The sequence below is a fragment of the Borostomias antarcticus genome (genome assembly GCF_949987555.1).
Source record: "Borostomias antarcticus genome assembly, chromosome: 8".
NCBI lineage: Eukaryota > Metazoa > Chordata > Actinopteri > Stomiiformes > Stomiidae > Borostomias > Borostomias antarcticus.
The window spans coordinates 10,602,475-10,618,198 of NC_140241.1; the positions used below are offsets into that span (position 1 = coordinate 10,602,475).

At 52.1% G+C, this 15,724-nt stretch overlaps 1 protein-coding gene across 1 annotated transcript in view; it reads left to right on the plus strand.

Annotated features, from left to right (window-relative positions):
• Positions 1 to 15,724, plus strand: part of scap (SREBF chaperone) — a 39,621-nt gene that overhangs the window by 20,954 nt on the left and 2,943 nt on the right. Inside the window, 6 exon segments of the mRNA XM_084442330.1 lie at positions 728 to 874; positions 4,174 to 4,375; positions 5,061 to 5,176; positions 11,969 to 12,515; positions 12,751 to 12,836; positions 13,022 to 13,104. Coding sequence (XP_084298456.1) covers positions 728 to 874; positions 4,174 to 4,375; positions 5,061 to 5,176; positions 11,969 to 12,515; positions 12,751 to 12,836; positions 13,022 to 13,104 — 1,181 coding nt within the window.

Consider the following 15,724-nt stretch of genomic DNA (forward strand, 5'->3'; position numbering starts at 1 on the left):
CGTGTCAAAAATCAGCATTGAGTCGATGTAATTCTTTTTCCATCAATCATGTCGAAGTAACTTTTAGATGCGCAATCTATTTTGAGCGAATTATCTTCTTAATGGAAAAAGGGCTGTGAATGACCCATTTCAACACTGTCCCAGTCATCCATAGCCATGGTCTAGACCTTTTCTCTACCTTTTATAAAAAAAGCACTTTTTTTGCACTTAAATATCACATATGCACAGATGTCCACTAGCCTGGCTTCACAACCCTGATCATGTGATCTCTCTCCACCATACAGAAACAGAATGTGAGATCACGTGATCAGGGTCGCGAAGCCAGGCTAGTGGTCATCGGTGGATATGTGCTATTTAAGTGCAAAAAGTGCATTTTATATAAAAGGTGGGGGGCTACAACTGTAGCCACCTCGGAGAAAAGGCTTTCATCTTTAGAAAAATGTCTTAACTTCGGTGAGTAACGAAATAAAATTGTCTGTAGATGCAGTAATGTAGACAAGTGAAAAAAGTATATGGCGCAATGAATGGTCCCTGGCAGGGTGGGAGACCGGGGTAGAGCCCTGAACAGTATACCCACCTGGACCAGACTAAGTCATTCAGAACTGAGTGCTGTGTTCGGTTTGAAACTGGGTGACTGTTTGATATCCGTGCTCTGTGGTCTTGCGTGTGTCATATGTGTGCCGTTCCTGATGTGTGTGTGTGCATGTGTGTGTGCGTGCGTGTCCAGGTACATCAGCATCCTCCCGGTCATCCCGGTCACACAGCAGCTGACCCCCCAGGAGGCCATGGAGACGCGACACCCTCAGGACACCCGGCACCCCTCGCCCCCCCTGCCCAAGGTCCCCGACCTGCAGACTGACCTCACGCTCTACAAGTCAGTACCACCACACTCACACTCACACACACACACACACACACACACACACACACACACACACACACTCTGTCTATCACTTACACACACACACACTCTGTCTATCACTTACACACACACACACTCTGTCTATCACTTACACACACACACACTCTGTCTATCACTTACACACACACACACACACACACCCCCACACACACACACACACACACACACACACACACTGTCTCTATCACTTATACACGCACACACACATACACACACACTGTCTCGATCACACACACACACACACACTCTGTCTCTATCACACACACACACACTCTGTCTCTGTCACTTATACACGCACACACTCTCTATCACTTAACACACGCACATACACACTCTGTCTCTAGCACTTACACACACACACACACACACACTCTGTCTCTAGCACTTATATACGCACACAAACACACACACACACACTCTGTCTCTAGCACTTACACACATGCACACACACACACACCTACTACTCTAATGCTCTTAGTTGAGTGTGAAGTGATGTTCTGGACCCTGAGCTGGTGTCCTTGGCTCAGTTAGAAAGCTGCAGTACGTCAGAGATCTGGATCCAAGGACTACATGACTCAGCTTGGGATTCCAGTCAGCCTGGTACCACAAAGATTTACTGATAACTGTCGCACACGCACACACACACACACACACACACACACACACACACACACACACACACACAGTCAGCCTTGCACCAGAAAGATTTACTGATACTGTAACTGACACACACACACACACACACACACACACACACACACACACAGTCAGCCTTGCACCAGAATGATTTACTGATGACTCCCAAACACATCCCAGACTCTCTGTCTCTCTCTCACACACACACACACACACTCTCTCACACACGCGCGCGCGCACACACACACACACACACAGACACACACACACACACACACACACTACGGAGTGTGGAGCTTGTCAGTTGAACCAGGAAGCTGTCTGTGTTGTGGGCAGCTCAGTGTGACACTGCTGATGTCTACCCCAGAAAAGAGTCTCTTATCTCCTCCCTTGACTCATATTATGGACCCGCCCACCGGCTCATCCCATTGGCTGCCGGGGCGCTCGTAAGATGTCAGCGGGTGGATGATGTCATGGGGGAGTGGGTGACAGGTCATCCAGCGTGGTTTGAACTTGCTCAAGAGGAACCACAGGTGTTTCCCCCTGGCTCAGATGTAAGCCAGAGCCAAGGTTCACAGGCCCGCGGCTAGCTACTCTATGCTACATGGTCAATGGTTAGCTAGTGTTGACACAGCCAACATAAACATTTATTTTGGAGTCCGGCTTGTAAAAGCTGTAATATGTCTATGGAATCATGCTGTCCGTTTTGTAAAAGGGTCAGTTTTAGAACGGTCAGCGTTCTAAATTGGCAATCAAGGACGACCTAGAGCTTTCTCGACCTTCGACCTTTAGAAAGTTCATTCTAATACCTGTTTCAAACCGTCTCGGCTGCTGAGGGTGGGTGTGTGACGGGCTGTTACGTAGCGATTTTCGCGCTCAAGGTTAAAGTCAAGGTTAAGGTCAAGGTTAAGGTCAAGGTTAAGGTCAAGGTTATGGCTCCAGCCCGGAGGAGGTCACAGTCATCGACGTCACACACAGGGGGAACGGTCAGGGTCACCACCCAGATAAAGGTTACTGTGGTCAAAGGGAACACACACACACACACAGGTCAGTGATGAGGGGCGAAGGTCACGGCTCCTAGGTTAGAATCATCTGGTACGTCAGCAGAAGCAGACTGATCCTGCTAAAGGAGCTCCAGCTCTCCAGCCTACTGCTGCTGAATGACAACAACTAGGCTGCACACTTTAATAATCAATAATAATAATAATAATAATAATTAATCATCGGCTGTGGACCTGACAGTACTGTATATTTGCCATTTACAGTATGGCTTGCACTATAGATGGTATGGATGAAAATACTATACTATAGATGGAATTTTCTCTTCCTTGTGCGACCTACCACGTCTGTACTTGTATGGTATGAGCACAAGATATGCCTCTGGGTAAAATCAGCCTGTGAAGACTGTCGCCTCACGGCAAGAAGGTCTCCGGGTCTTTCTGTGGGCGGAGTTCGCATGTTCTCAGCGTGCGTTGGGCCTTTCTGTGGGCGGAGTTTGCTTGTTCTCACCGTGCATTGGGCCATTCTGTGGGCGGAGTTTGCATGTTCTCAGCGTGCCTTAGGCCTTTCTGTGGGCGGAGTTTGCATGTTCTCAGCGTGCCTTGGGCCTTTCTGTGGGCGGAGTTTGCATGTTCTCAGCGTGTTGGCGAGGCTGCCCCTGGAGGACGGCTTGGACGGGATAGATATGCCCCGCCCATCTAACCTGGGCTAGCGTCTCTCATTTGTTGCTACGACCTGTCACTCTTTCAATTTTGACTCATCGATACGCCCTCAGAACACCAGCTTGGGTGGGGAAGTGGCTCAGACTCTATTATGTAGTATGCGGAACGCAGAGATTCAATGTAATATTAGAGTCTGGAGAGAGACTAGCGCGATGGTGACGCTTATTGAAGTTGACCGGAGGCAAATTGCATAGTAGTCATATCAACTTCCTTTGTCTCCTGCTACTTGTAGATTGCAAGTGACAGTTTTGTACTGCAGTTTAACTGGCTAGTTGAGTGTTTTGAATCATGTCTGGGCTGATTTGATCATGTGTAGGCTTGTATGGGCCTGCTGAAAGGTGCAGTATGCGGTTTTGAAGAGAGAGAGACAGGGAGAGAGAATAGTTTTTCTTTTCTGAACTGATTCAGTATTCCAACAAGAAGCGTTGGAGGGAGAGGGAGAGAGGGAGAGAGAGAGAGAGAGAGAGAGAGAGAGAGAGAGAGAGAGAGAGAGAAAAGACTGGTATTTCACGCTGAGCTGGTCACACTAGTGTGTCGGGCTGCGTTGTCAGACCAGTGATAAATTCTACACCACAGGTGTCCTTTGGGTAACTGTCTGCAGCTCCCTGTGCTACCACTAGAGGTCCACTACACAGTCCTGTCCTGCTCATACGCGCCCCCTGCAGGCTGGGAATCATAAAGCGGTTCATTCAGTGCTCTGGATCTCTGTCCTGGATGGTAGCTGGCCTGTTGCGTATGTGTCTCTGAGTCTTTGTTTAGCTAAATGGATGTTTGAGTTAGTTAATCCAAACACTTACAGGTAGTTTAAAAATTGGCCCAAAATGTCTCCTGTCTCTCTCTCTCTCTCTCTCTCTCTCTCTCTGTCCCTCTGTCTCTGTCCCTCCCTCCCTCCAGAGTGGCAGCTCTGGGCCTAGCCGCGGGCGTTCTGCTGGTTCTGTTGTTGTTCTGTCTCTACCGGGTTCTCTGTCCCCGGAACTACGGCCAGAACGGCGTTCCCCATGGACGCCGTCGCCGCGGAGACCTGCCCTGCGATGACTACGGCTACTCACCGCCCGTCAGCGAGATCTCCCCCCTGCTGCTCAGAGGACACAGCATGGTGAGACACACACACACACACACACACGCACACACACACACACACACACACACCACGTACACACACACACACATACACACACCACACACACACATACACACACCATATACACACAAACACACACACCACATACACACACACACACACCACATACACACACACACCACATACACACACACCATATACACACACACCACACACAAACACACACGCATGCGTGCGCACACACACAGACGCACGTGCACACACGCATAGTCTGTGAGCGTACACATGTACATGTGCAAGTTCACATGTTCACACTACAGAACTCCAAACACTGACAGCACATCAGTCAACCCTGTACTGTATCTGTGTCATCTCCTCCAGTTCTCACCTGTATGATATTCCTCTCTCTCCATCTCTTTCTCTCCCTCCCTCCCTCTCTCTTTCTCTCTCTCTCCCTCCCTCCCTCTCTCTCTCCCTCCCTCTCTCCCTCCCTCTCTCTCCATCGCCCTCTCCCTCCCTCTCTCTCTCCCTCCCTCTCCTTCCCCCTCTCCCCCTCCCCCCCCCCTCTCTCTCTCTCCCTCTCCCTCTCCCTCTCCCCCTCTCCCTCTCCCTCTCCCTCTCCCTCTCCCTCTCCCTCTCTCTCTCTCTCTCTCTCTCTCTCTCTCTCTCTCCCTCCCTCCCTCCCTCTCTCTCTCTCCAGGATATTGAGTGTCTGGCCAGTGATGGCATGTTACTGGCCAGCTGCTGTCTGGCGGGTCAGATCCGCGTGTGGGACGCCCAGACCGGCGACTGTCTGACCGTCATTCCTAAAAACAGGTGAGACGCGTCCCCCGGGACAGCTAACGTATAGAGGCGTAGTACTATGTCGTACTGCGTAGATAACACGTCTGGTGATCTGCTATATTTCTGATAGTTTTAAGTTCTATATCGTGGAGCTCCGCCCCACAGGCTTCGCTCCTAGTGGCTTGACCAATCGTAGCTAGCTACGCGCACTGAACAATTTTTTACTATGCACGCACCTCGACCAATGGGAGTAAACCGGTGCCTTGCCAGAAAACCCGCAAACCCAGGGTATAAATAGCCTGTCATACCGTCAGTTCGGCTCCTTAAAATCTTCAGCTCGCGAAAGAACAATGAAAGAGAAGAATCCTCCGATTAAGAAGATGCCTTCGGCGGCTCTGGCAGCATCAGCGCCCCCGCCTCTTCCTTCTTCTTCTTTCCGCTGCCGCTGCCCCAACCCACGGCGGGCAGAAGACCGGCACTCCCTGTGCTTCATCTGCCTGGGGCAGCGTCATGCCACCGAGGGACTTGATCCCTCTCCTGCATGTGGGGAATGCCGTCTGCTTCCTGCGGCAGCTAGGATGGAGCGGGCGGCGTTTTTCTTCAAGCAGCCAGCTCCTACCCGCCATGCCTGGCCTGGAGGTCTGGGTCAGGGCGGAATGGGAGAGCCCTATCAACATCAGGGCTCCCCTCAGGGCTCACGCTGCAGCTACTCGAGTCCACGGCTGGAGTGCCTGCTCCCAGGCCGTCTCCCCCGCCGCTGGAAGCGGAGCTTGCTGCGGTCCTCGTCCCTGGTTCTTCTGCCTGGGGGTCCTCCAAGAGACCTTCCATGCCTGCGGCCAGGGATAAGACCACCATGGCCTTAGCGGAGAAGAGCTTCGAGCTAGCTGCCCAGGCAGTGGCAGCCTGTTCATCCATCGCTCTTCTGGCCTGCTACATATCCAACCTGGTGCTAGACGACAACAACGCTCCAACTGAGTCCCTCAAATCCAAAGTCGCGGATGCGGCGGGAGCAATCAGCAGGCTGGTCACCACCAGCGCTTCCTGCCTCGGGGGTGTTATGGCTTCCAGCGTGGTGCAACAGCGCCATCTATGGTTGTCACTCACCGGTCTCAAAGAGGAGAGCAAGGCTGCTCTCATCAACAGCCCCATTTCTACGGAGGGTCTGTTCGGCTTGGCCGTTTCCAACCTCCTGGAACAGTGCAAGGCTCGTGACCAGGATGTGGCGGTCCTCTCGCGCCATCTTCACACCCAGAGGGGCTCTCGGGCACCACCATCTCGCCCTCCTGACGGCCGTCCCGCCTCCTCAGGTGCCGCCAGACGCAGGGCTCGAGGTAAGACTGCTGTCTCTCGTCCCGAACGGCACGGTGAGGCTCCTGCTTTGCAGCCACCGCCCTCCCAGCCTCCCTTGATGCAGCCCCGGCTTGGGGCTCACGGGCACACGAGACAGTCCACGACTACTCCCATCAGACCTCCGGTTCCCAAGTTGCCGCGTAGCTACTGATGGGTTGCGGGGATGTCAGACAGTGTTTCGAGTCCCAGTGATGCTCTGTGTTCGGGCCCTCCGAGCGAGTTAGCATCGGAGAGCGCCCATGTAACTAGGACCGAGTTCAATAAACACGCAGCTGCACTTTATTCAAGTTGTCACGGCTCGGTTTATGGGTTTTCACAGTCTGCATCCCCTGCTAGTCATTCTACTGTTTTCACTCCGGTTCTGAGCCCCGCGCGAGCGCTCGGAACCGTAGAGAGAGACGGTACTTTATCCGCCAGCGTTTCTGGGCCCCATGCGAGCAGCCCAGTCACGCCCCACGCCTCGGTTCCGAGCCCCGTGAGAGCGCTCGGAACAGGTGAGACAGCTGATGGTAACTCAGTCAATTCTCTGAGAATGTTGCCTCAGTTTCTTCCGGGGGGCGTTACGAAAACTGCGCATGTTTCATGGTCGTGCAGTTCCTCGTATGACCACAAGCCGGCGACATACACCACGCCATCGGTGGGCCCCATGAGAGAGCCTGCACTCGCTAGCTCGGGGTGCACATTTGCACTGCCCCGAGTGGCGCTACCCGGTGTGAGTTTCAAAACTTCCTTTTCGATAGCGGGCCCTGCGAGAGTGCCCTTCCCCGTTCAAGGGAACAAGTCGGCGGCTAGCTTTGTGAATGTGTCTAGCTCCGCTTGTGCCAAGGGTGTGTTTCTGGCAATGAGACCTCGCGGTGTGACATGCCTGTTAATGACAGTTCAGCACGTCACCGCTCGGCCAGCTTGTCTGCATCTGGGTGTACGTCAAATAACACACCCACAATAATGACAGTGTTGCCTGTCATCGACGGCACTCGCTGGTCAATGCAAAGAGCTTTGTCCCCTCTGTTTGCTTGTCTGCTAAATACAAGGGGCGCTCGCAGTCTGTCTCAAACGGTATATCTCGCAGTGTTAGCTGTTCGCCTAGTAAGGCTAAAAACCCCAGCGCGATTCAGCCAGCCTTTTCGAGAGACGTGTTAGTACCGGTTTCGCAGAGGTTTTCGCCCAGTGTAGAGGGCTTGATTTCCTCGCAACCGGCTACCGATCTCAGGAGTACAGCCGGGTTTTCACCTGGGGGGTCTTGCTCGTTAGCTTTTAACCCCTCGGTGCCCAGCTCACATTCGCTACGCGCGCCGGCCCCCTCTCCAGTCAACCTGCGGGTTTCGCGGGAGAGAGGGAGGGGGAAACGGCCTCTCGTTCGGCATAACGCGCGGAGCTCTTCCGCCGTGATGTCTGATGCGGCACGTTTTCAGCAGGCTGATAACCAGGTGGGGACTTCTGGGACTCATGTGGTTTCTCCGGAGCCCTTTCGGGGCGACCCCCCATGGCCCGTGATTCTGACAAATTTCAGTTTTATGGGGGCGGTCAGGGTCGAGGAGGAATATACCCAATTCCTCTCCCACATACCAAGTTTTTCAGCCCAACCTCTCTCAGACCACTTCCCCACCTGGATGGCGTTATGCTCCCCATCCAGCTGGCTCAGTCGAGTTCTGAGGGAGGGATACTCCATCCAGTTCCGCTGTCCCCCGCCTCCTTTCCGGGGCGTGGTGGAGACAGCTGTCTCGTCCCCTGCCCAGGCCATGGCTCTCACGGGAGAGATCACAGAGCTATTGAGCAAAGGGGCAATTTCAGTGGTCCCTCCGGAGCAGAGGAATACGGGTTATTATTCCCGCTACTTCCTCGTGCCCAAAAAGACGGGCGGTGTGCGGCCAGTTTTGGACCTGATCCTCTTCAACAAGTCAGTATCCAAACTGAAATTCCGCATGCTGACGGTGCGTCAATTACTGGAGATGTTTCTCCCTGGCGACTTCTGCACCAGCATAGACCTGAAGGATGCTTACTTTCACGTTCCTATCGTGCCTCGGCACAGACGGTTCCTGAGGTTCGCTTTTCAGGGCGTGGCTTACGAGTATACCAGACTCCTGTTTCAGAGATGGTTCGCCCAGCTTCGTCTGCATCCTGTGTGTCACAGACGTCGCCGTGTGCGGTTACCCCTGTCACTGTCGACGGGTCTGGCTTATTGGATGGACCGGCGCGTCGTCGCTCCCGGGGCTCCACTGGGCCGACTGTCAAATTACGACGTGGTGTTCACAGACGCTTCCCTCGATGGTTGGGGAGGGACTTGCGAGTCCCAGGCCGTCGGGGGTATGTGGGCCGCGGGAGAGCGGCGCCACATCAACCTCCTGGAGTTAGAGACAGTGTTGCTGGTTCTGCGTCACTTCGCACAGCTGGTGCGCAGCCGCCATGTGCTAGTGAGGTCGGACAACCAGACGACGGTGTCCTATATCAATCGCCAGGGCGGTGTTCGCTCTGTCACTTCACTTCCTGGCCGTGGACCTGTGGGTGTGGGCGGCGGCCAACCTCAAGTCCTTGAAAGCCGTTCACATAGCTGGGCGTCTGAATGTCGGGGTCGACCTGATGTCTCGAGGCGGCCCTCGACGGGACGATTGGAGCCTGCACCCCCAGATTGTGAAACTTCTGTGGGCCTGCTTCGGGAGGGCGGAGGTGGACCTGTTCGCATCGAGAGAGAACGCGAAGTGTCCCCTCTGGTACTCCCTAGCTCCTCAGGACAACCCCCCGCTAGGAACGGACGCTTTCGCTCATGCTCCGTGGCCGGGGGTTCTCTTATACGCCTTCCCTCCAACAGCCCTCATTCTGCCGCTGTTGGCCAGGGTGCGGGCAGAGGGGGCCTCAGTGATTCTGATAGCCCCGGCTCTTCCCACAGCCAGATGGTACGCGGAAGTGGCGGCGATGGCATCGGAACAGCCATGGCCCCTTCCGCTGTGGCCGAACGCGTTGTCCCAGGCCAGGGGCGCGATTCGCGTTCCCCCGGTACTGGGCAAGCCATAGGTGGCCTGGCGGCAGAGACTGTCCCGCAGAGGACTGTCTCCAGCCGGAATCAGTACTATCCAGAGCGCCCGTGCTAGCTCCACTGCTAAGCTTTATTCTAGCAAGTGGGCGGCCTTTGCACGCTGGTGCGAAGAGAGAGGTTTGCTCCCCGAGTGCTGCTCTGTGGAGGCTATTCTCGGGGTCCTTCAGCACCTTCTGGATCATGAAAGCGGGCTAGCGGCGTCTACTATCCGAGTGTATGCCTCCGCTATCTCCGCCTGTCACGAGGGCTTCGCGAGGACTACGGTCTTCGCACACCCCTTGGTCAGAAGTTTTTTGACGGGGGTTCGGCACCTACGCCCTGTGAGGAGGGCAACGGCGCCGCAGTGGGATCTTCCTCTGGTGCTGAACGCGCTTTGTGAACCGCCGTTCGAAGCCATAGAGGAGGTGTCGCTTAAGTGGCTCTCAATTAAGACTGCTTTGCTCTTAGCTCTTGTCTCAGGCATTACCCACGCCTGTGAGGCAGCGGGTTGCCCTCTGCCTGAGACTGTGAGGGCGCACTCCACAAGAGGGGTGGCCGCTTCGGCGGCCCTCTTTGGAGGAGTAGCGGTTGCGGATATTTGTGCGGCAGCCTCTTGGGCTTCGCCTTCGCCTTTTATCCGGTACTATCTTTTGGATATGCCCCCCTCCTCTTTCGCCGCCTCTGTTCTGGGCACGGCGGCTCTGGGCGCACAGTAGGTTTCTGTGTTCCACCTTGGGGGCTTATCTTGTTATGGGTTGAGTCCTGTTCGGGCCGTTTCCGTGCGTATTCGCCTCAGGTAGGACTCCCCGCATGCACCTTACCGCCTCCTGTTAAGGGGCGAGTGGGCGGGACTTCGGGTACAAACACTTGTGTGTGTCTTTGTACTTGGGGCGTGGCCCTCGGCCAGGCTGACCTATGTTGCAGGAATGGGTCCAGCAAGAGTACATTGTGCGGTTCGCTCCGCTCCGCCTATGCCACTAGGAGCCAAGCCTGTGGGGCGGAGCTCCACGATATAGAACGATGGTTACGACTTGTAACCCCATTTCTATGAGTGGAGCGAAGCCCCACAGGCAAGATGACTTTGCTGAACCCCCTTTGGCTCGCTGAAGATTTCTTTAGGAGCCGAACTGACGGTATGACAGGCTATTTATACCCTGGGTTCGCGGGTTTTCTGGCAAGGCACCGGTTTACTCCCATTGGTCGAGGTGCGTGCATAGTAAAAAATTGTTCAGTGCGCGTAGCTAGCTTCACTCCACTCATAGAACTGGGGTTACAAGTCGTAACCATCGTTTCTAATGTAGCGTTGAGTCCATGCATAGGGCTCTGTAAAATGTTCCTGTAGCAAATTCCTTTTTCTAGGAGCTTTCTTGGTAAGACTTTTTACAGTTGACCTTCTCTGACCCTCTGGGTGAACTGTTTTTTTGCTTCCCTCTGGAAAATTAGATGAAGCATCATTATGTCCGTTCTCCTCTACCTTCCTCTTTGTAAAGTGTTGAAGAGTAGGCTACTGACCTATTGACCTCAAGGTGATGGCTTATTATGTGAAGTCCCTACCACGGCTTATAGAACCTCACCACCAGGTTTTATTGTTATCCGTGGCTCATGAATCTAATAATGTTATTCCTTAAACTACCATCACATGAGTCAATCAGTCACACCTTCTCTTAAAATGCTTCTCCCAATTCTCTCTCCCAAAAGTGTGTATGCTCCAATGTGCTCTTTCTGTCAGAGCGGTGCCACTTGATTTAGACCTCTGTTCGTGCTCACAGCTCAAAGGTCAACTCCTCAGTGTCAACTCACACACGCATTCCTCTTCAACCTCCCTCTCCGGAGGAAAGGCCCAGGTTAGACCCTCTTTAGTCCACCTGGGCGGACGGGCCTAATCGCCCTGCTGTAAAACCTTTAAGCTAAATCTCAATCATCAATTCAATGACTCAAGCAAGATATAACAATACTCACCAAACCAAAATATCTGATGCAAGGGTAAACATCTTTATATAAAATTTGGTGTAATACATAAGTTATACAGATAATCCAGTTACATGAAAAATACAGGTTACAAAAGAAAAACATGAAAGAGAATAGCTCCCAGGTCTCCAGCCTCTGACTTCTTCCACGTCTCTGTTGATGGAAAGAAGAAGTGTCTCTCCCTCCTCGCGAGCTGTTTTTTGAACCTCCTTCCAGGAGGGCAGGGTGTTGACGTCACCTCTTCGGATGAACACAGTCCTTCTCTCCTCCCTGGCAGATTAACAATCCCTTATTAAATATCCTACTTTAAGCATTACCTATATACTCAAACAGATGATAGATGGATACTGTACATTCTCCAATCATTACATTATTATTACTGTCTCACAGGTATACAAGGTTACATAATTGATCTTGACTAAGAACAGATACATGACAGACATGAAAACACATCAACAATAGCAGCTAATGTAACATAAACACGAACGCTCTCTCAGGTTGAGGTGCAGCAGTGGCTGCTGGGAGCAGAGGGACTGCTGGGACGCCGTGGGCGCGGCCGAGCCGGAGAGCCCGCTGTCGGAGGGTCGCGGCGCCACGGACGGCGCGTCGGACGATGAGGACGAGGGGGCGGGGCCGCCGCTGCGGAGGCGGAGCGCCCCGGCCTCTCGCCCTGCCCCTCTCTTCAATGACCAGCCGGATCTCACCGCGCTCATCGACACCAACTTCGCCTCCCAGCCGCCCGCCCATCCGGGCGCCGCCGCCGCCGCCCCACCCCACAGGGCCGGCTTCGACTTCGGGGGGTTGGTGGAGAGGGCATACCTGGAGCACGAGCCCCCTGCCGCCTCCGCGTCCTGCTCTCCGCCCCCCGCCCCGGGACCCCAGCTCCACAGGAGACGCAGCCTAGGGGAGGCCCCGGTGCCCCAGGCCCAGGACAGGAGCCCCCCGGCGGGGCCGGCCGGCAGCCCGGACTGGGACAGCTCCGTCTGGGCCATGGAGCTCCGGGGGAACCTGATAGCAGCCGGGAGGAGCAGCGGCAAGCTGGAGGTGGGACCACACACACGCACGCACGCACGCACGCACACATAAGCAAACACACAGAACACACCACATTACACACACACACACACACACACAAGCTCACAGAACACACCACACCATACACCATCATATACACACACACACACACACGTCTACCCACTGACTGTTGTTGGAGATTGAAAAAGTAGAGAGGTGTGTGTAATTATGTGTGTGTGTGTGTGTATGTGTTTGTGTGTATCAGCTCTGGGATGCAGTGGAGGGTTCACTACGCTGCTGCAATGAAGATGGAGTTTCGGGAATCACAGCACTGGCGTTCCTCAACAACAGGTACCACACACACACACACACGGCACACACACACACACACACTTTTCATATGCTTTGTTTTATAAGGCTAGAAGTGACGGAACGTGTGTGTGTGTGTGTGTGTTTGTATTGTGTGTGTGCGCGTGTGTGTGTGTTGGTATTGTGTGTGTGTTGGTATTGTGTGTGTGTGTGTGTGTGTGTTGTAGGATTGTGGCAGCTCGACTGAACGGTTCTTTAGACTTCTTCACCGTTGACATCAACAAACCGCTGGTCTTACTACAGTACAGAGGTGAGACACACTACCACACGGCTCTCTGAAATACTCCATCCTGATTGGACAATTAATACATTCTACGGTCAATTATTTCTCAACAACTGACCGACGTTAGGGGCAACGGAGCGATATTTGTTACTAGGCCTACAACGGTAACATTTTATTTAGCCTCTATTTAAACTTGAAAGACCATTGAGGCGCACCTCATTTACAATGACGTCGAGCATCAAACAATAAGCAAGTTAAGAACACAAATACAAAATAGATATTCAAGATAAAACGGATAAAAGAAGGGGCATAAGCATGTCAATAAAAGCAGGTGCAGAGAGAGGGAAGATGACTAGTGAGAAGGTTTTTAAAATGCCTTCAGGGCTCAAGAGAGTTCAACATTAAGGAACTCAAGGAACACAGAACAAGAGAGTTGCAGGCATAAACGGAGAAGGCCCACCTTCCCAGCTCAGTGAGAAATGTTGGGATCTTTAGGAGAAGCCATTCACATGAGCGGGTCCCATGAGGGCCAGAAGACCAGACCAGCATGGAGGAAATGTAGTTGGGGAGTTTCCCAATGAGGACCTTGTAAAATAATAAAAACAAGTGTAAGTTAGGCCTCTGCGCGAGGGCGGTCCACCCAGCTGAGTCATGTCAAACACAGTGGTGTTTACTGCAGGCAGCTCCAGAGATGATCCTGAGGGCAGAGAGATGAACAGCGTCCAGAGGCACGCCTATAAGTAACATCCCTATAATCTAAAACAGACAAAAATAAACAACAAGCAAAAAGTCTTTTTCTACAGGAAATGGGGGAAATTGGATTTGTTTCTGCCAGAGTTTTTTGACAAGGTTGTCAATATGGGAGCTGGTCAAACTAAGACAGAGAGAATGTCTGTAGGGCACTGTTTATTAAAACTCACTGTGGGAGCTACTTGCAGTGTGCGGACATTCTCTCTGTCTTTAGTTTAGTTTATTCATTTTTGTCGCACCTGTCGCACTTGGTTTGATGTGTGTGCATTCCTCTGCTGCTGCTGATCAACATATTCTAATCAATATTTTGTCTCTATGCATTAATGTCGTTTGTAGGTAGCCGTGTAATAAGCGGGATAACGTATGACCAGATGGTCATTATCGAAAAATAAGAGCCCTTCAGCGCGTTACAAAACCCCTCAGCTTCAAACGCACTGTCAATCAATTTTTTTATAATGACTGGCTGGCCATACGTTATCCCATTATGAAATTCTCTCTCTCTGTATATATATATATATACGTTACGGTCAATGTGAGAAAACGGGGAATGTGAGCTTTTCCCGGATTGCGCACATTCCCCGACCTCGCAGGGAATGTAGGAGAAACGTGCGTTTGTCACATCTCCCGGGTAATGTGCACATTCCCCGACCTTGCGGGAGATGTGAGAAATTGGTTAGTATTTCTCACATCTCCCGTACGGTCGGAGATTGTGCACATTAACCGGGAAATGCTTACAATTCCCGACCTTGCGGTAAATCTAGGAAAGCGCAACCGTATGCAAAACTTCTGCGCAGCTGGGTGGTGGGAGAGGGCTTATGTGACGCCTCAGATGGCCTGCACCATAAGAGGCACCCATGGTAGTTGGGCTAACGTTACTGGCGCACACCTGTGAGAGATTTTTCGTCTTTTCGTCTCTTTCGGCTAGCTAACGTGTAGGGTTCCTTTGGAGGTTCTCACCTTCCTGTTGTTGCAATGTTCCTTTTGTGTTTGTTAACTTGATCACCAGTGTAGGCCTATCCTCCTAATACTACTTACACTGTGTGCAGCATAGGCTATATTACTGTTCAAGGTAGACCACAGACTGTTATTAACTGTAGGGGAGGACCGGGACGAATGAAACACTTTTTGGTTTGATCAGATTTACACAGAAATTAATAAAGATGGAGATTACATTTTTTGATGACAAACAACTTGTACATGTCCTTTACTAACCTATTAGTTGTAAGTTTCGTTCTGTGGTGTAACAGTTCAATTCAAGACGGCCGAGAACAGAAGATGTGCATTGTTTCTCTTGTCCATGCCGTGCGGGGCGAGTGAAACAGATGAGTGGGACGAGTGAAACAGTGAGATTGTTTTGCTTGTGTTGCGTAGCCTCGCGGCTTGTAGGCTAATTATCTTAACTTTCAACACATGTATAATTAGACCCAATTTAATGTTTCCATTAATGCAATTGATGCTATGTATTCGAAAACCATGGGCAAAATGTCAAGCACCTCTCGTTCTAAGCGCACGAGCCCTCTCCCACCACCCGGCTGCGCAGAGGTTTTGCATACGGTTGGACTTTGCTAGATTTACCGCAGGGTCGGGAATTGTAAGCATTTCCCGGTTAATGTGCACAATCCCCGACCTTGCGGGAGATGTGAGAAATACTAACCAATTTCTCACATCTCCCGCAAGGTCGGGGAATGTGCACATTACCCGGGAGATGTGAGAAACGCACATGTTTCTCCTACATTCCCCGCGAGGTCGGGGAACGTGCGCAATAACCGGGAAAAGCTCACATTCCCCGTTTTCTCACATTGACCGTAACATATATATATATCTTCTTTTTTTTTTTCTTTCTTTTTTTTTTAATTGTATTTCAATACTGTTCAAACAATGTAACATTATTATTCTA